General features: G+C 33.3%; 1 protein-coding gene across 2 annotated transcripts in view; it reads right to left on the reverse strand.

The window, feature by feature from the left end:
• Window positions 1-1,478: 1,478 nt before the first annotated feature.
• The window catches only part of LOC125075812 (vacuolar protein sorting-associated protein 13B), a 49,378-nt gene continuing 31,524 nt past the window's right edge, over window positions 1,479-19,332 (reverse strand). For both annotated transcript variants that reach the window (XM_047687584.1, XM_047687583.1), the window contains exons 58-87: window positions 18,949-19,064; window positions 18,064-18,152; window positions 17,835-17,965; window positions 16,690-16,844; window positions 15,874-15,999; window positions 15,568-15,676; window positions 15,056-15,232; window positions 14,695-14,850; window positions 14,315-14,416; window positions 13,385-13,473; window positions 12,808-13,000; window positions 12,244-12,399; window positions 11,763-11,916; window positions 11,248-11,390; window positions 10,887-10,964; window positions 10,753-10,807; window positions 9,851-9,939; window positions 9,628-9,757; window positions 9,147-9,248; window positions 8,609-8,763; window positions 8,077-8,311; window positions 7,400-7,623; window positions 7,135-7,270; window positions 6,384-6,591; window positions 6,129-6,199; window positions 5,844-6,031; window positions 5,216-5,377; window positions 4,112-4,207; window positions 2,990-3,094; window positions 1,479-2,722 (exon numbers count right to left, since the gene is read on the reverse strand). In XM_047687584.1, coding sequence (XP_047543540.1) covers window positions 2,549-2,722; window positions 2,990-3,094; window positions 4,112-4,207; window positions 5,216-5,377; window positions 5,844-6,031; window positions 6,129-6,199; window positions 6,384-6,591; window positions 7,135-7,270; window positions 7,400-7,623; window positions 8,077-8,311; window positions 8,609-8,763; window positions 9,147-9,248; window positions 9,628-9,757; window positions 9,851-9,939; window positions 10,753-10,807; window positions 10,887-10,964; window positions 11,248-11,390; window positions 11,763-11,916; window positions 12,244-12,399; window positions 12,808-13,000; window positions 13,385-13,473; window positions 14,315-14,416; window positions 14,695-14,850; window positions 15,056-15,232; window positions 15,568-15,676; window positions 15,874-15,999; window positions 16,690-16,844; window positions 17,835-17,965; window positions 18,064-18,152; window positions 18,949-19,064 — 4,104 coding nt within the window. In that variant the 3' untranslated portion in view covers window positions 1,479-2,548. The remainder of the gene's footprint in view (window positions 2,723-2,989; window positions 3,095-4,111; window positions 4,208-5,215; window positions 5,378-5,843; window positions 6,032-6,128; window positions 6,200-6,383; window positions 6,592-7,134; window positions 7,271-7,399; window positions 7,624-8,076; window positions 8,312-8,608; window positions 8,764-9,146; window positions 9,249-9,627; window positions 9,758-9,850; window positions 9,940-10,752; window positions 10,808-10,886; window positions 10,965-11,247; window positions 11,391-11,762; window positions 11,917-12,243; window positions 12,400-12,807; window positions 13,001-13,384; window positions 13,474-14,314; window positions 14,417-14,694; window positions 14,851-15,055; window positions 15,233-15,567; window positions 15,677-15,873; window positions 16,000-16,689; window positions 16,845-17,834; window positions 17,966-18,063; window positions 18,153-18,948; window positions 19,065-19,332) is intronic.

Here is a 19,332-nt window from a genome sequence, read left to right on the forward strand (position 1 = left end):
TAGTTTTGATTAAGTTTTACGTAAGTGACCTGACATAATCTTGCCAGTAAAGTAAATAATATAAATATTAGTTGATTGAAAATATGCTATTAATGATCTCAAATAGTTATATACTATTTCTTTTGTAAATTTTAAAATGTAAACATAAACTAACCAGGCTTATAAGAATGGAACTTGCTTGGAAATGCTTTTTCGTAAACTTCTATATCGTATATTTTGACATTCATATAAAAAATAGAGTTATTCCATAACTCTAATTCCTTAATCGATAGATGCAATATAATTAAATTATTTAATCCTTTTATTTAAATATATAAAAATGATCTAAACATCGATAGATAGTCGTTGCTAAATTTAATAAGAGCTATGGTGCCGTTGCATTGCGGTTGCCGACAACAGATTAAAAATGAATATTTACTAAATAAAAGTAATTATAATAAAACACAGTGATTTAATTAATATTTATTTTATACATACAATGGATTACATATGATATTCTAATATTACACAAGAACTTATAACACTTAATACATTAAATAATATTTAGGTAAAATTATTTTGTTGAAACAATTAAAAAATTGTTAACAATGCGATAGGACATAGAGCCATATATATTGATAAGGATACATTAATTTATATCGATAAAGTCTAGAAGTTCGAGGTAACCCTCTGACGTTTAAAAAAATATATACAATATTACGATATTTTATATAAAATAATATTAATTACAAATAAATTTTATTTAAATAGTTTTATATACATCGCTAAATTTAGAAACTATTATATATTAAAACAAAAATTTTCTACTTCATAATATACTCCGTTCGAACAATTTACCTACTAAATACTTTCAAGAAACTTATTCAATTAAGGCGCTGACAACAGCCAAATAAGGTTCTATATAGAAAATATTTTTTGTTTATTTTAATCGAATTTCTATTATATATAAACTAAATTATATTTATAATTGTGTCCGAAACATGTTCACCATAAATTTCTCGAAAGGAAATAATGTAAACTAACTAAACTATAATAATAATAATTGTAAATAACATTGGTGTTGTCAGTATCTTAAGGAATAGTTTAAGCCTTATCCGATAATTGACCCTGTTTTAGATAATGAATTAAATATATATATATATAAATGTAAATAAAATAAAAAATAATGTATAAGCGAAAAAATCACAGCGCATATAATATTAATATCTAAGGAATAATTTTATTATAGAATATCCATTATATACCGTTCTCTTCCTAATTAAATAAAAGAAAATATAAGTATTATGCATTAACGACACTAAATATATTATTAATAGTTATTAAAACATCGCACATTTCAATTAAAAAAATTTAATATACAATTTGGCAAAACATCGACGTCAATATATTGAAAAAATGCAGGAATTTTGTGCATAATAAATTTATTTCGTATTATATAATAAAATGTAAATTTATAAATTAAATATAAAAATGTCTACCTACGCATTCAATTATTACAGAACAGTTTTGATGGAAAATTTCTAGAAATCATTTAAATTATTATCGTGGCGAGACGACTTGTAGCTTTCAATTACTTGGAATTATTTATTGTTTAACTTAAACAAGAATGCATATTTTTAGTTTATATGAGCATATGTATAATATAATAATAATTAATTTTTAATATTTGAATACATTGTGAAGAGTATCGTAAGACCGCATTGAGCAGGAATGTTCCAACCCACAGAAACATTAATAAAAATTATTGAGATTTGAAAAACCGTTTTTATACAGGCAGTATCTGTTGTATTATCTCTTTAAAGAGAATATTTTAGTTTTAAATGTTGTTGCAATCGACAAAACTCATCTAGTATTTGTCACAAATACATTATTAAAATAATATTAACATAAATACATAATACTTTGTATTATTGAATCAGGTTGGAATGATATTGTGATTTATACCAACGCGTGTAATTGAAGATGTAGATAATAGTTAAAAAATCTTTTAATTTAAATATTTAACGTAACTTCAATTATAACATAAACGAAAATTCATGATATTATTCCTTCAGTTAGTAAATTTTGATGTACTCATGTCGTCGCCGAGGGCTGGTGTTTCGTTTAATTCTTCAACTATGCGTCATATTGTGACACAGACATACTATCATGTGATAGACACTCAAATGTCACGATGAAACGCGACGGTAAAGCGTTTCTTGTGATATGTCATAACATGGAAATTTGCCAGGTGATTTCAATATTGATTAAATTTGCAGAAACATTGTCACATAAAATTCTATAAATTGTATTTGTATTGCTTTATAATTTTTTTTTTTTGAGTTATTTGTTATAAGTAATATGGAAATACTGCGCGTATATATTTTAGAAAAATTTGAGCGTCCTCGCTCTGTGCTGGTCATGGAAAGTGATATAAAAACTTACAGCGAGGTGAGTAGAGTACTCGTAAGTATACATTTAATAAATGGTAAAAATTTGTTTTTGTGGTCAAACCACAACGACAAATTCTTATGAATTTGTTTATATAGGTTGATTGACTATATTAAATTTACAGTAGGCAGAAATGCGTGTCGACTGTGGAGTGCAGCACAGCGCATAGAGTGGCACGCAGCGCATGCGCAGTTCCGGGTAGACACAGCAGTGTGATCACGCGCTCCTCTTTCTTTTCATACTCCTCCGTGCCAGTGTAGCGCGCCACCCGGGCCATGGCCACCGCGCTTACCTGATTGCGGAACTTTATTAATTTAGGTTTAAAACTTTAATCAAAACGGTCTAGTAAGTTCAGCGCGTTAACAAAACATCGTGAAGTAACTGGCATTTGTGTCGGATGGATTTCTATAAATAATCCATTGCAGTGATATTTATGATTGTAATAGAATAAATTAAATATAAAATCTATTTCTACAGAAGATTCGCGTTTTCACTTGTAGATATTATATAATTTTAATGAAAACTAAATGCTAATACAAAATATTGGATTTATTCATACCTCTACATCGAGGTTTTCTTCTTCTTCTTCTTCTTCTTCTTCTTCCTCTTCTTCTTCACGTGGTTCGACAACTTTTGGAGATCGCGGTGGGAGCTCAATAATCAACTGCAACAAATAATTAAATTATAACAATAGATTTTTTTATAATGTCATGCATTATAAAAAAAACTTTATTTAAAGAATATGATAAAAAATTTGACAGTTGTTAGTGGTGGGATACCTTAATGAATTCAATAAAATATCGCGATTTACAAATTGGAATAACTTTACTGGATCAAACCAGGAAACATGCCACTGAGAATATAATTTATAATTCAAGTTTCGTTTAAAGGCTATACGATCATTTTAATATAAATAAATAGAACAGCGAAATATATCAGCCAACGTAGCATGACCTAATTCAAATAGTAATTTTAATGTAATTACAATTATAAAGTCCAAAAGTATATAGTTTGGATTGATTGAACTTTGTTGATTATTCGATTGGCTAGTGTCACAATTTATTAAAAAGGTTCGTTGTCTATCGTTAAATTTTACTTGCGTGATGCGTGTTGTTTGACTTTGGAAGAGTAATGCAATTAGTCATATTCCACATAATTTCGAATTTGTTTGGTGCACATTTTATATTACTACTCATGTAGAATACACTCGTATAAATTGTTTAGTTTTAGTATTAACCCCAACATAGCTACTACGATACGCAGACCGTGTACAAAGACATGTCCCGACTCTTTAGTTCCAGTTTTGGGGAAAAACTCGAGAAGGTCAGAGGGTGATTTTTTAATTTGATAAATTTCTGCCAGAGGTCACATGTAGCCCACTTTAAAATACAAGCTCGGAACCAGGGGTACTCGTGCATACACAGATCGAAAAGGAAAGTATTATTCAGAACAGCGAAACTACAAAGGGACTATAACAAATAAAATCGCAGTTAACGGAGCAAAAAAAAAACCAATAAAAAGATCTAGAAAAATGGCACACAAAAATCAGAGGGCATATAATTAATAATAATGAAAAAATAATAATAAGGCATCTTCGGTCATTATAAAGCTGATATAGACTTTGGATTCTAATATAAATTCCAAAATAAAATTATCCAATAAAAATTATCTAACATCTTACCTCAATGATTTGTCCTCGATATGGTCCAAGTGAACAATTTTTAAAGTCCAGCATTTCGACCAAACGCTCCGTTTCTGGATCGATTATAATGAGGAACTGAAAATTGTTTATAAAATACAATAAAATACAGACATTTCTAGACAAACTTATATTTAAAAAAGTAATGATTATGTTACACAACATTCTGCTTTTTTCCTTCCTTTAAAATTTATTCTTTTTTTATTTTGTAACATATTCTTAATTAATTTTCTTAAGTCTTGTCGACTCGTCTATTCGCTGCGCAGAATGAGTTTACATTTCATATATACTTGTAATTTCGTTGCTGTTTCAGCAAATGGAAGTTAACCAACATTTTATTTTTAGATATGATGTTATAAACATAATTATATAACTTTATTTTCTAAAAATAATAGGATGTTAATCTTTGCTGAAACATGCGCGGAAATTTTCAAATTGCATTAAATAATACACATAATATTACATTGACCCAGCCTGAGTATAAATGAAAATAAATTAACTTAAAAAAATAAGAAACGCTCCAGAAAAATACTATCAAAATCCTTTTTTGTATTATACATATTTTTATATTGTCACAGATTAAAAGAACGTCACTAGGATGCGCTGCCGAGTTACCTTCAACAAACGGCTTGGCAGGCAAGTAATATAAATATGTTAGGATCAATAAAGGCCCTTGTGCGACATAACTTTGAATTAATATTTTTTTAAATATATATTCTAAGTATGGAAATAATTACTTAACACTTGTTAGCAAAGCCCTGTATATCTCGACGGGTATAGAAAATTTTAAATCTACCTATCACTCCTTCTCCAGAATAAATAATAATGTACTATTTTATAGCTTTTTCTAAATAACTATAATAATTTTAGTAACAATTAAAGGGTTTCTATAGGTTCTATAAACCTTTAATGTTTAAATTTTTTTTTTATTGGTTCGTCATTCAGCAAACCGAAACACGACTATACTAATTATTGCTGCTTTGAATATTAGATGAAATCGTGTTCCCTACCCAGACGGGCTTGCACAAAGCCCACCAAGTAAATAGGTAACGTTATGTCTCCGCACGTATCTATTGTGTACCATACCTTTCGCGTTATAATTAGCTGATAGACAGTGTCATCGATCAGCGCCTTGAAGCCGGAGATAACACCCAGGTCTGCATAACGGAATCCATATCGCACGCAGTCACGTCGCCACCCACTGGGTAAGGTACCTTTTTCCATACCATAAGTGGTGGTAGCCCGGGGCTGTAGACATGGAGTATATTTTATAAAGACCAGTTCCAGAACAATTTATTTATGATATAATAAGGAAAAAAACGGATGGTATTCCCAGATGCGCCTATAGTGAGTAAATCAGTAATACGAAAGCTGGCCGTAGAGATTCAACCAATTTTTCTAAAATATTACAGCTGTTGATAAATGTATCAATGTATCATTCTCGTTCACGGTCAATTATTGTAAAGCTGAGTAGTCCACCCGGTGAGATACATTGAGATACAATTCTTGCTTTATAATGAAATATATAGTCAAGTTGGCAACAAGTCTCCGCCATCCTTACTACGAGTAATATCACTGCGATACTATTTATTAAGAAAATTAGTATAATATACCCTATCTTCTTAATTTTTATTTCGACCAAGGCCACGTATTTGTATACTACATATTAGAACTTTGTTTACTGTGATGAGACGACCAAAATATGTTTAATTACCTGAGGTACGGGGTCCCAGCCTGTCTGAGACAGTAGTCCATGTCCAGCAAAAGCAACTAAATCTGCGGTGGCACTCAGAGGTTTCGTGATAGCACCAACTAGACCGCGTCTTAATGCTGCCGCACCGCTTTCGCTCTCACCTACCGCTACACCTACGAGCGGGTGGTGGGCTATACCACCCACTGCACCTGTTCGCAAGATGTATGTGAGTTATTTATGACGAAATTAAAATTGAAAGTAGTTTGGATATATATTATTATATCAAGAAAAAATATGTTTTCTTACCAAGAATGTTTATAGCAAAGTTGGTGACGCCAGTAACCAGACCTGCCATTAGGTTGGGCGGTGGTCGTCTCCTATGAAAAAAAATATTATTGTAATAGAAATTTTCGAGTCCGATAAGGTTTTATCATAGATCAGCTTATTTAAAAACTTTACTTTGTTCTACGCAATGAATAAATTATGACTGGAATAATCAGTGGAAGTATGACGTATACAACTACAAGCTACTACATAAAAAGCAAGATTTTCTTTATGTACCTAGCAGCAGCAGCTCTCTTAGCATGATCTTCATCTCCAGCGAGCAAATCCAGATTCCTTGCGAGCGACCCAGCCGCTGAGCTTAGCGAACGCAATAGGGCTCCAGCAGCGGCTGAAGCAACGCCTTTGACGCCACCACCAGCGTTTCCAACTCGGCTAGCTAGCGCACCCGGAGCACCTAATAGCTCAAGACCACCTACCACCCACCCTGAAAATGAACATTTATATATTTTTAAATATATCAATTTATTTATTGACTGCACTCAGATAAATAGACCCAACAATACCGCACAAGTATTTTTTTATGGTATAGATAGGTATAGACGGGCAAATGGTCCACTGTATGGTTAGTGGTCACCACCTCCCACAGATATTACTGTTGCAAGAAATGTTATTCATACCTTACATCGTCAATGCGCCACCAACTTTTGGGACCTAATATGATATACCAATTTATCCGGCAGTAATGGCTCACTCACACTTCAAACCGAACACACACACAACAATATTAAGTATAGCTGTGTGATGGAAGAATATTTGATGTGTGGGTGGTAACTACCCAGATAAGCTTGCACAAAGCCCTACAGAGAAAAACCAAAAGCATAAAAGATTAAAAGCAAGGAAAAACCTCAAAATAACTATTGTATATTGTATTTAATAAGTGATATTTGACGTACGCATATTAATTGATATTTAAAAATTAAACGCATATTAATTGATATTTGCTAGGCGGTTTATTTTCTCCACCTACCTGCACCAAGTATAGCCGCTGATAAGTAATGCACTGTGAGTGCATGTTTCAATCCTTCAAGTGACGTCATCGCATCGTGGATTTGAAAGGCGCTGAGACGTAATGGACTTTCATCAAGTGCTATGTACATACGTACCTGGGACGATAATATATAAAAAATTACTTAACGAGATTAATTTGATGATAATGATGATAAATGATTGAAACTATAACTGCACTTATAATTTCACTAATTGACACAAATAAAAACATAAATTTTAGTTACCGCGGTATGTAGGGTCAAAGTTATGTCGAGGGGGTGAATAATTAACTTCCTTAATATAAGCGGACGCTGTAACGTGTAAGTTTCAGCAATGGCGATCGACTCGGACGTTTGTATTTTTGAGGTTGGTGGCACAGCTAAGTGGTAGAGTTCAAGCGCCGCAGCGACGTATTCGTCCTCTATGTAGAGACCCATAGGACCCAGCAGAACTTCTACTTCAGTTATTTCTGTGGGGAAGAATGGTTTCGTTTATGTGATAAAGTATTCCACGATGACAAACGACGACCCTAGGCAGCTTAGCTTTGAGAAAAAGCCTACGTTAATGTTATCACTCAAGGAATAATAATAATTGATATATTAATCAGTCGTGGACAAATAATAATTAGAAAAATCCATGAGGTGTTATTAAGTAATATTAATATTAAATGTTTTACACATAAATTATATTTTCTGGACGTACGAGAATACATATTTAATTAACAACCATCACGACAATACACGTATATTCCGAAGACGTCACCGACAAAATAAATATAAAATTACAAACTTTTTCAAACATGCTCATCCCATTGTATGTATTTGTCATAAAATGTACTTCGTAGATGTTTGCTTAGGTCAAAAATCGACTAGGAAGACAGTATAGGAACCAAACTAAGGAAAAAATTAAAATATATTATCACCTTGATAGTTTCGATTGGCCACGGTCCACCGGTCATGGCATGTCTTTAACAATAGTCTGGCCTTGGCGGCACGACTAGGGATTCTGTCATTGAACATCCCCCATAGCGCAGGCCAGGGCTCCAATGGATAAGCTTCGCAACGCGTAGTGGCAACAACAGCAAAATCATATTGCTCAGTGTCATATTGAGCGTTATCTAGCTGGATGTCGGCTATTGCGACCGTGGTTTTTATCATCTGTATTTAAAAAAGAGTATTTTTATAATTTAATTGTTATAATAAACTAGCAGTCGTCCCTTGGTAACATATGAATGTAAATACTCTAACTATGGCAAATCTCACACTCGCCTTGAAAAAAGCATACAAATGTCACACCTCTAAACGTATTATGTATATATCGTAAACTTCCTGTAAAATTATAAAATAAAATAAACTTAGAACATTTGCATTGACCAATACTAAAATCGAAATGTATATTAAAATGTTTTAAAGTGCTAGAAACTACGGTACATCACATATGCTTTTTAATCTTACCCTAGTATCAGCCTGCACGATCAACGCCACTCGCTGCAGGTGGAGAGCGAGTAAAGGTATCGAATCGGAGGAGGCGCCCACGGACACTATCACGTTGTCAATCACACATCGGAATCGTTCCTTTTCCGACCAAAGTTTGCTACTATCCAACCAATCTAAACAAAAATATCTTAGTCTAGTCTATCTTTAAGCTAATATTTTAACCTAACATGCAAAATACATAATACAGTATATTCTGAAAAAAAAAAATACAATATACTCTAAAATATTGTTGTAATAAAATATTAAATAGATTTTATAATTAAAGATATTTAAAACTAGTTTACAACGGCATGTTGCCATTGTAAAATATTATTAAATAAATATTGCCCATTTATTTTTCAATATGCTTAACGTTAACCATATTGAAAAATATTGCACAAACATTCAAAAACATTTATTTCATTATATGAAATAAAAAATATACCAAAAAAATAAGATAGGTCAATGAAATAATAATAAATTATACCCAAAAAAAAAACATAAAATAAAGAAAAACCTTTTTGGGAGACACCTTCCAAGAGATATGATGTTTCAGAAAAATCGGAGGAATCTTTACGGGCCACTGTCGAATCGCTGATTAACTCGTTTTGATACGCCTCTGTGAATTATATTATCTCGTCCTTATGTTTTCATAATAAATATTATTGAATAAAAATCAGCCTTTAAGTTAAAAAGATCGGATTTTTATTGAATTAATATTTCAATGAGTACTAAATATCTAAAAATAAACTAACTTGATATAATCCTTTTATTGATATTAGCAAGGTTCATATTAACTACAAATTACGGATAAAATATCTTTTTTTGACGGTGATTAGTTAAATAATGGTGAAGATGAAGACTCGTCTTTCGAATGTCAAATCAATTATATCAAATAAATCATCAGTTAACTAAAACACCTGCCACACAAACATTATAAGTTAACATTAGACGTTAATGTTTTTGTATTATAGAGAAAGTATTTTATGTCAACTTACGTGGGATGTCTTCGTGCTCCGACTCGGAGCGTTTCATCTGAGACGAGTCATCGGCTTCGATCGTCCCCGCCGTCGTCACCGCCGAGTCTCTTGCTAAGTCGCTTTTCCTGCGTCCGTACTCTGTTTGAACCTAAAATTTTAAAGATATTTATTTAATAGAAATTATTGTTTTTATTATATTCGTAATATTTAAATTATTATTTTAAATATAAAAAAAAAATACTTGTTTAGAAGTCGATGGTTTGGATTCTTCAGCAGATGTACTGGCCGCATTGTCTTTATTCACATCCGTCGTGCCTCTTGATGATTTGTCTAGAAATTTTGATATAAATTACTCTATGCTATTAATACTATAAGACAATAATGTCGACCCGACCGATTTCGACGACGGGGCCAAATCCTAAGGGAGACCAGGGGGCTATTACGGTTAGAGAGGTTGATAAACGTTGCAGTCGATACATCAGTACTATGGAGTATTATGCTACTGCGTAGGTCCATAATACTGATTTTTAGTTTTTTGAATTGATTTAATTTGATAATAGCAAAAGTAGCTATGCCCTAACCGTAATAGCCCCACGGGCAACTACGCGGGACATATTATAGCGCTCAAGTGTGTGCGCAAACAACTCTCAATCTCTAGCCCCTCAGTATCATAATCCGATGGGACGGCAAATACGACACGACCGGATTAATTTAAGACGCAGTACCAACTGCTTCACGTGCTTTCTGAGGAACGGACATACAAGTTACAAGTATATACTTCTAAATTCCAGCTCCATGGCTGTTATTGAGGATTTTTCGATAGAAAAACCAATAACTTTTTATCGGCCTGGCCTGGCCTTCCAGCCTAGGACCTCGGAATCTGCAGCCATATATCTAGCCCTAGACCAACGAGGTAGTCATAACAACATTATACTTAATATTATAAATCAATAGATTCTGCTTGTTTTTGTGCAATCTAATAAATATTATAAATTGCGTTTTTTATTGTTATTTAGTAACGAAAGTATTAAGTAAAGTATTTCCATTATTTCAAGCGCTTATTACCACAGACGACATATAATAATAAAAATTATCAAGAACATAATTAAAAAATATATATATATTATTAAAAGTTTGACTTACTTTTAAAATATTTTGGTCCGACTCGTTGGAATTCAACGTTGGATGTTTCTTGTTTCTGTAACAATTACAAAAGTATAATGTCACAATTATCCAATAAATTCGATATTGTGATTCAAAATTATACTTTAACTTACTTCTTGTGTTTGTTTCGACTGGCTCTCTGCGGAATATTTGCCGAGCCTGCGTCTGATGTCACTCGCTGATATGTCATTCTGTTACAAATAAACAAACGTTATTATTATAATATTTTACAAGTTAACTATAATAATAAAAAAAAAGACAAAGACAAAAATTGTTGTTGAAATTTGGGGACAGACTCTTGACTACAACGTTAAGGCTAACTCTACTATCTTAATGATATTCAACAAATGGAGTTCAAAGTCACATCATAATTCACTAATATTCGTATGTCGTGCTAAACCGCAGTATTATATATTTTTAACTTTCCGTGGTCAAAGTCCACGTTAGTCGCTATAGTTAATGTTAAAAGCGTACTTGGTCCACGTCCTGCAACTCTAAGGGTGTAGAATGTGGCTGTGTGCGCACGCGCATTTTCATCGTAACGCCGCCAGAGAGATGTAAAAGCTGCTCTCCATCTGTTACCGCGATCGGTTGGCTCCATTCGAAAATCCCTTCACCTGTTAAAATATTTATAATAAAACAAATGTTTTGTTAACCATTAATTCGCTTTCAATTTTCTTAGGCGTGTACTTAAAGATCCTATTAATCTGGAAAAATGGGCATTTAAAATATGAAACTATCAAAAAACATAATAAGAAAAAAAAAATAATATGTTTTCTTTCTTATCGGTATTCCATAATGACCATTATATAACGATTGTGTGAACTAAAACCGCATATGAAATAAACAGAAAATCCGTATTAATACAACGGTATATTGAAAACATTAATTTTTTTTACACAGTATACGATAGTGTGAAATATAATTAAATTAAATTTATGTTGTATAATTTGTATTGTTTTTTATTTTTTATTTTGTGCGTCAGTTACCTCTGCTGACTCCAATAATTATGATAGGAGTTGGTGCGCGTCCCGCTTGCGCCGGCGGCGGATAACGTGCGCAGTACGCGGGCGTCGAGTAGTGCACGACAGTGTTCGATTCAACTACGCACCACCACTGCACGCCTAAACAGTCTTGTGCCGGCTGGTAACAGAAGTAAATACATTCATAATATCTGCAATAATTGTCTTTTCGTTAGATATTGGTTTTATTAGAAAGGAAGCTCGTAGATTAATATAACCTTACACTACGACTCCAAAAAATAAAGCAACCAATACCACAAACTGCGCAAAGTAGGCGCATATTTTATGAATTAAAATAACTCGGGTAGAGATACAGTTTTCTATGTAATAACATTTGTTATTATGCTTCTGTTGTACACACTCACTAAGCTTAAAACATATATATTTCATGTGACAGCAAAGAGGACATATTAGGCTTTAGGTTAAATGTATATTAAGCGAATCGGACCTTCATTGGGTTTGTGCAGTCTTCATTTTCAGTAGGTTGCGCGATGGCAACGATCGTTTTTGTGTGGTTGTGCACCACAAATTGTGGGCACCGATCTTCTGAAAAAGCCACAATCCATCGTGCTTCGTGCCGCAACTGCGTCACTACTACTGGCACCTTAAACATAATAATTTTATTTAGTATATATTCTGGTTGATTCTTATCGACTACGTTATATAACAAACCTATAGAATTTGTATTTGATGGTAAATTATTGTCTTTGATCAAAGATAATAATTTATATTTGTCGTAAAATAACTTAATTAAAAACTACGATCTCGCATGTAAATAAATGGTTATTATCCTGATGGCTAACATTAATATTGTGTTAGCCCAGTATTTAATTTAAATAAAATAAATAGAAAGAAATGAGAAATTCTACGAAGTACAGATACAGTTACATGATAAATTTATTGCAGGTATCTCACTTTTCACAAACGTGTGGGTGTTACCGTCTATCGGTCTATCGCAAATGTGGTACTTTAATGTTAATTACATGTCAATGTAATATTAAATAAAACTCACGGATCGACCATTTTTGTCCTTTAAAGCAATCGATCTTCGAACTGGCGCCACCCCCAGCCGTATGGGTACCGGGGTGTTTGCTTGATAGATTTTAGTGGGAAAAGCGACGCAAATGAACGCTCGTAATTCATCCGCATCGCCTCCTCGCCAGCGACCGCTCATCCAGAAACGACACAGGGGACTTCCATTTAGACTGGAAAATACATTTTTTATTAAATGCTTAATAATCCTTACATCGAATGAAGATCGAAGGTGTGGACATTATTCAGAATAATAAACTTAACAAAACGTTTTTTGTGAACTAAGGAAATTTAAAATTAGTGAATCGTTGAGGTGTTCATTTAATACACAGAGACAAAAGTCACGGAATTTATTTTTTCGCTGGAGATACAATACCTTGTGACATCACTATTTTGTACAAATCAGTTTACAGCGAGCATAAGTAATCTCAGTAACTGCAGATTCACTAAGATATATTTTATACCTAGTTTTTAAGTTTAGTTTTTCTCTATTCGCCACTTGCATATTAAGTTAAGTTATAACTGAACGATATCCAATTTAATTTAAAAATTGTTACCTATCTTTATGGGTCGGTGGAACAATTTTAAATACTTTAGGTCGCAGAACCGCATTATCCGTTTCGTTCGGGACGGCTAACGCCGATACCTGACAGAGAAAAAAAATAATATGAGATGACTGAATACATAAAGTATTTTATAACAAAAAAAACGCAGCAATTGACTACTAGTAAACCATTTCTTGAGAGCCGAGATGGCCCAGTGGTTAGAACGCGTGCATCTTAACCGATGATTTCGGGTTCAAACCCAGGCAGGCAGCATTGAGTTTTAATGTACTTAATTTGTGTTTATAATTTATCTCGTGCTCGACGGTGAAGGAAAATATCGTGTGTAAACCTGCATGTGTCTAATTTCAACGAAATTCTGCCACATGTGTATTCCACCAAACTGCATTGGAGCAGCGTGGTGGAAAATGCTCCAAACTTTCTCCTCAAAGGGAGAGGAGGCCTTAGCCTAGCAGTGGGAAATGTACAGGCTACTAATGTAATCTAATGTAAACCATTTTTTACATAGCCGTAAGGCAATGTAAGATGTTGTGTCGTCTGTGCTTAGACTTACATTGGATCACTCGCCCTTCAAACTGGGACAAAGCAATACGAAGTGATTAAAGCACGGGTAGGTCCAAACGAGCTCGCATGAAACCCTAATAGAAGCCAATATAAGTTTTACTACAACTTAAGTGTACCTACCGATAAAATACTCAATATGAAAATTAGTTTTTAAATAGACATACAAGTCCCCGACCTCGCTTCGAGATCAAGTCAGTGAGATAATTTAAAACTACCGCTACGGTTCTAATTATGTTCTATTTATGAATCAAAAAACGTTCGTTCTTGGTATTTTGCGTAAGTTAAAATTGCTTAAAAGACGATTACTTTGAGTTGTATTAGGATGTAAAATTATGTTAGCAAAGATATCTGTTAACTTACCAAAACATCGGTATTTAGCCAGTTAATCAGGACGTAGCTGGATGTTATCCCGAGGATATTCATGTCGTCCTTTATTTCGTGATACATTGTTACGAGTGCCACCTATATGAGGATAAAGTTTATAAATCCAAATTTAAAATAGGTTTTTTATTTACCTATAATTTTATTTGTATAAAAAGAAGCGTGTACTTTGGTAGTAGTTTAATCTATTCTAGTATTATAAAGAAATGTAAACATGTATTATCATGAACTAATGATCCATATTTTTTTTACTTGTACTTCCAAATTCCAAATTAGGAGCGGCTAATGGTGTAAATAACTGTGTAGGTGTACTTTGCTGTATAAAATATTTTTCTTTCTCCTTTTAATAATTGTGTTACCTTCTGGTTACATTGCACAGCAAACGTGGCCGGCTTTTCAAGTGCAATTTGCCCCGGCGCAGGTTGTCCGTATCGACCAAGCTCTTCCTGGCAGAATTCCAGTTTGCCACTCACGAATGTTTCTCGACCTATCTCCACTGACATGAAGAAAGGTTTCTGTACAAACAAATTCTTGTATAACATATCTGTGTAATTTTATCTGTACTAAAATAATTCGAACATCATTCATCCTCTATATTTTTCAATTCAATATATATTAAATATTTTACCTAATTTTGTTTATTGAAAAATATTATATTCATATTTTTTTACGTAAATTATTAACAATGTTATATTTTATCAAGCGACTTAGACTAAAAACCTGTAACATTGCGGTGGGAGGAGCAATCACAACCCCTGGCTCCAGTCGGCACATCGGTGCTCCGTCGTGGCCGCGTAGTGTTAACGATATTGGAGAAGCGTTCGCGAGCAACACAATGGGGCTCACAATCAGTTCTAGTGAACAGCCACTGCCTATTCGAATTGCTTCGTATCGTATCTGTTGTAGGAGATGTTGTATTTATCATAATTCAAAAAATAATTTTCACAAATACGACAAAACATTAACATACTTTTAAAAAAGGAACGATTGAATAAATTGATAAAAAAAGAGATGTAACACTGAGTTTATTAAAATATCGATCGTTTAGTGATGTATGTGTGTAGCTAGTTGACGCGTCTGTTTAATTAATTGAAAAGATCAATAATAAATATTTTATGTCTGTAAATGTTAGTCTGTAAATTATAAAAGTAAAAACAAGAAACATAAGAACCAGGAAATATTTATGAGAAAATACATATAGCTACTTTTATCGATATAGTTTTCGCACTTACATTGACGTCACACCGTGGCTGTAAGTATGCTGGTTCCCAAACACCACGCCAATGATTGGTTACTACTGAGTACGGCCACTTTTTACATACTTCTCGAGAATTTTCCAACCTAAGTCGTAAATAAAATATTTTATTAGCAGTTTAAAACGACATCTATGAACGCAAAATGTACTTTAAGTGTTCTTTATTATAACCTAGTGAATTATAAGATTAAATCTGCGTTCCCTTCATTATTGGCCATTAAATCAAAACAAGTCTATATTAAAAGAAAAACTACTAACGTAGCATTGGTTACATATTACTCACCACTGGTTTATGAGGTTTAAGACGTCATCTATATTATTCATGGTTGTCCGTTTGTCAAAAACGGACGTCTCAGTCATGCCATAATGTAAGAACACCGCATCTCGCGTAACAGGACAGTCGATGTCCCTGCACAAATTATACATAAAATCTGATGTCATTCGTCCAATAAACTTAATGTACACTTACTAATAATAATATAGTACTTATTATGAGGTAATCAGTTTGAACGTTGTTGTTTTATCAGCGCAACTGGGTTTCAAGAATTTGTTTCAGGCGAAGTTTAAAACGCTCACGATAGGATAGGTCGTCTTTAGACGGGAATAGGAGCAGGAGTTGTATGTTATATAATCCAGACATCAAATGATTTATATTTTGAAACTTGACATCCTTTTTTATCTTTTTTATATATTTATAACATAGCATGGATAAGGTGAGATTTGGGATTTCATGTTTGATGTGATAGTTTAAGAGCTGAGTAAAAAGTCGCAGGTTCGATCCCTTGGGGTATTATCGTCCCCATTCCCAGCTCAAGCTTAAAGGTTAAGTGGATGGGTAAATGAGAACATTCGTAATTCCTTTAAACGGGACATTGATTATATTCATTAAAAAAACGACGACTATTATCTATTAAAAACACAAAAAAATGTTTATTCTTTACCGCAGTTTACATACGTACTTAAGGTTGGATCTCTCTAGTGGAAATATACGCTTCGCGAATGCACCAATATTTTAATATACATAAATTTGAATAATGGTTGTGGTGCATTTAAGGTATTCTTGTTTTATTAAAAGAATAATGTGTAATGGATCTTTTACCTGTACTGGAAAGTGAGTTTGTGTCTTATAGAAGTAGTTCCTGGAGCCATGAGGTGAGTTATGGCACCACGACCTTCCGCCTTATGTACGGTGAGCGGATAATCGCATGTCACAGGTGCGGATGGCACAAGACTCTCACCCGATGATATCCGTACCTATAAAACAATCTCTACTGTAATACGTGCTTACTTACAGTTATAATAACAGGTATTATGACATGATAGACTGTCAAACGTGACGCATCGGAATAAATAATGGCCAACAGTTGGCCAATAAGTACACGCATACTAGTAAAGTAGTATGACGATTGGCGAATGTCAAGCTGTCACACACACCAAGATAATAAAGAAGGCCCGTTTATTTTAGCATTTTGGTAATGCGACATTCTATCTAGATCTATAACAACAGCCTGTAAATTTCCCACTGCTGGGCTAAGGCCTCCTCTCCCTTTGAGAAGGTTTTGAGCATATTCCACCACGCTGCTCCAATGCAGTTTAGGGGATACACATATGGCAGAATCTCGTTGATATTAGACACAGGCAGGTTTCCTCACAATGTTTTCCTTCACCGTCGAGTACGAGATGAATTATAAACACAAATTAAACACATGACAATTCAGTGATCGATAACCCGCAATTATTGGTTAAGATGCACGCGTTCTAACCACTGGGCCATCTCGGCTCGATATAAAAATTATTTATATATTAATTATATATCGTTTCAATTATATCTAAGGTTATATATTATATAGTTTTGCAAAAAAAAATATTTACGAATTAAAGCAGCCACGTACAATTGTATTCTTTCCATAATTGAACTTTCATTAATTATGAGAAGTTTTCTTTGTAATAAATGATATATTTGCTATGGCAAAGTCAGGGCTCCGATATATCTTTTTAATATCAAATCCCATAGCTCCGTGCACTTCTTGTCGTATCTATATATATATCTATATTTCCATTAAAAACCTGTTTAAATGTCCTAAATATTTTGATATGGTTCATCATCACAGCGCATCATCATTATTTATCTAAACCATGCTAAGGAGTACACTGTCCACGAATTATATAATTACCTCATTCTATCGCCTATGTAGTTGAACCATGTATGGACTTGTATAGCGGTAATAACTCGTGACAACTTACATCAATGTTCAGAGGGAGATGCGAACGTATCATGTAGAACGGCCAGAATGACGAGACAATACCACCGTCGTTTTTGACAGGGGTCACTCGACACCACACCGACATGTACTCCGCCATCTCTTCACATGGAACTTTTAATACAAAATATTTTAAAATAATATAGAATAAATTTAAGGAATAAAAAACAAGTTACATATTTACTCAGACATTTAAAAATGGTAAAACCTACTTTTGACAAGCCAGGGTATATTTCGTTTTCTACATTCTCGAAGCGGTATTTCGCCAGACCAACTGTTTTCGTTCGACATGAATCTAACCCTGAAAAATCATAATTATTATTGAATAAATAATATCGATCTAAAAAATTACGAAATCAAAACTATTTTTTCATCAATACAATTTATATATAATCGAAAAAATTAAATTAATCCTTTACTATATTTGGAAGATAACTGTATCAAATTCACATTTGTTTATTTGTTATCAAAACAATACACTTACACTTACGTAATGATAGTTAAAGTACGAACTATTAACAGCGCGGAAAAGCAGACACCCTATTTGGGTTCTTAAATCAGTCAGAATTTATTTGCAATGAAAGTTTAAAAAAAACACTGAATTATTATTATTTGATTTAGAATAATATCAATAGCACGGTTTCGATGGGGTTACGGGGTTTAGTTTTGCTGTGACGCAATATATTGCAACTTTTTATTTCCACTTCGGTTAAGGGAATTTGATTTCTCATTACGGCAAAGTCGTTAACATGTGCAAATGGTCCTCGTGATGGTAAGGTCACCATAGACATATTACCCCTGCTGCTGACGTGTTATTACAAATATTAACCATTCCTTACATAGCCAGTGCGCCGCCAACCTCTAGAGCTAAGGATGTTATGTCCCGTATGCCGGTAGTCATAATGGCCAACTCACCTCCTGCTATTGCTCCTGCTTGGCGGGGGAATTTCTGATGGTACTTACCCAGACAGACTTGAACAAAGCCCTAACTCTTCTTTGCAACACTTTTATTACTGCACAGTAATTCTTTATTATTTATTTATTTATTATCAAATAAGAAAAAATAGATAGTATTACATATTATTTGGAGCACTTACTTGAAGGATGCCTCATAATCGAGATCGCACAGAACACTTAGGCCGACGCTTTCTGCTAGCAAATTGTTTGAACTTATTATTTGCCAGGGGCTGTTTGCGGAGCTTCGCACCCGAAGCTTGAAAATAAATAAATTATTTAATAAAATTAATACTAATCACTTTAATAAAAACACTCATAATGGACCATGGATGTTTATCGTAGACTAAATAAACACTTAAACCAGTTAATAAATCATATGTTCAACATGAGATTATATAATGAAATCTAGAACTCTTTTCGATGAGGAAAGCCACATGCGAGGACAAAAAAAAATTAACCAAATATTTGGCTTTTCTAAAATATGATAAGGATATAATTATATATTCCGAGAGTATTTTTCTCGC

The sequence above is a fragment of the Vanessa atalanta genome, chromosome Z (genome assembly GCF_905147765.1).
Source record: "Vanessa atalanta chromosome Z, ilVanAtal1.2, whole genome shotgun sequence".
Classification (NCBI taxonomy): domain Eukaryota; kingdom Metazoa; phylum Arthropoda; class Insecta; order Lepidoptera; family Nymphalidae; genus Vanessa; species Vanessa atalanta.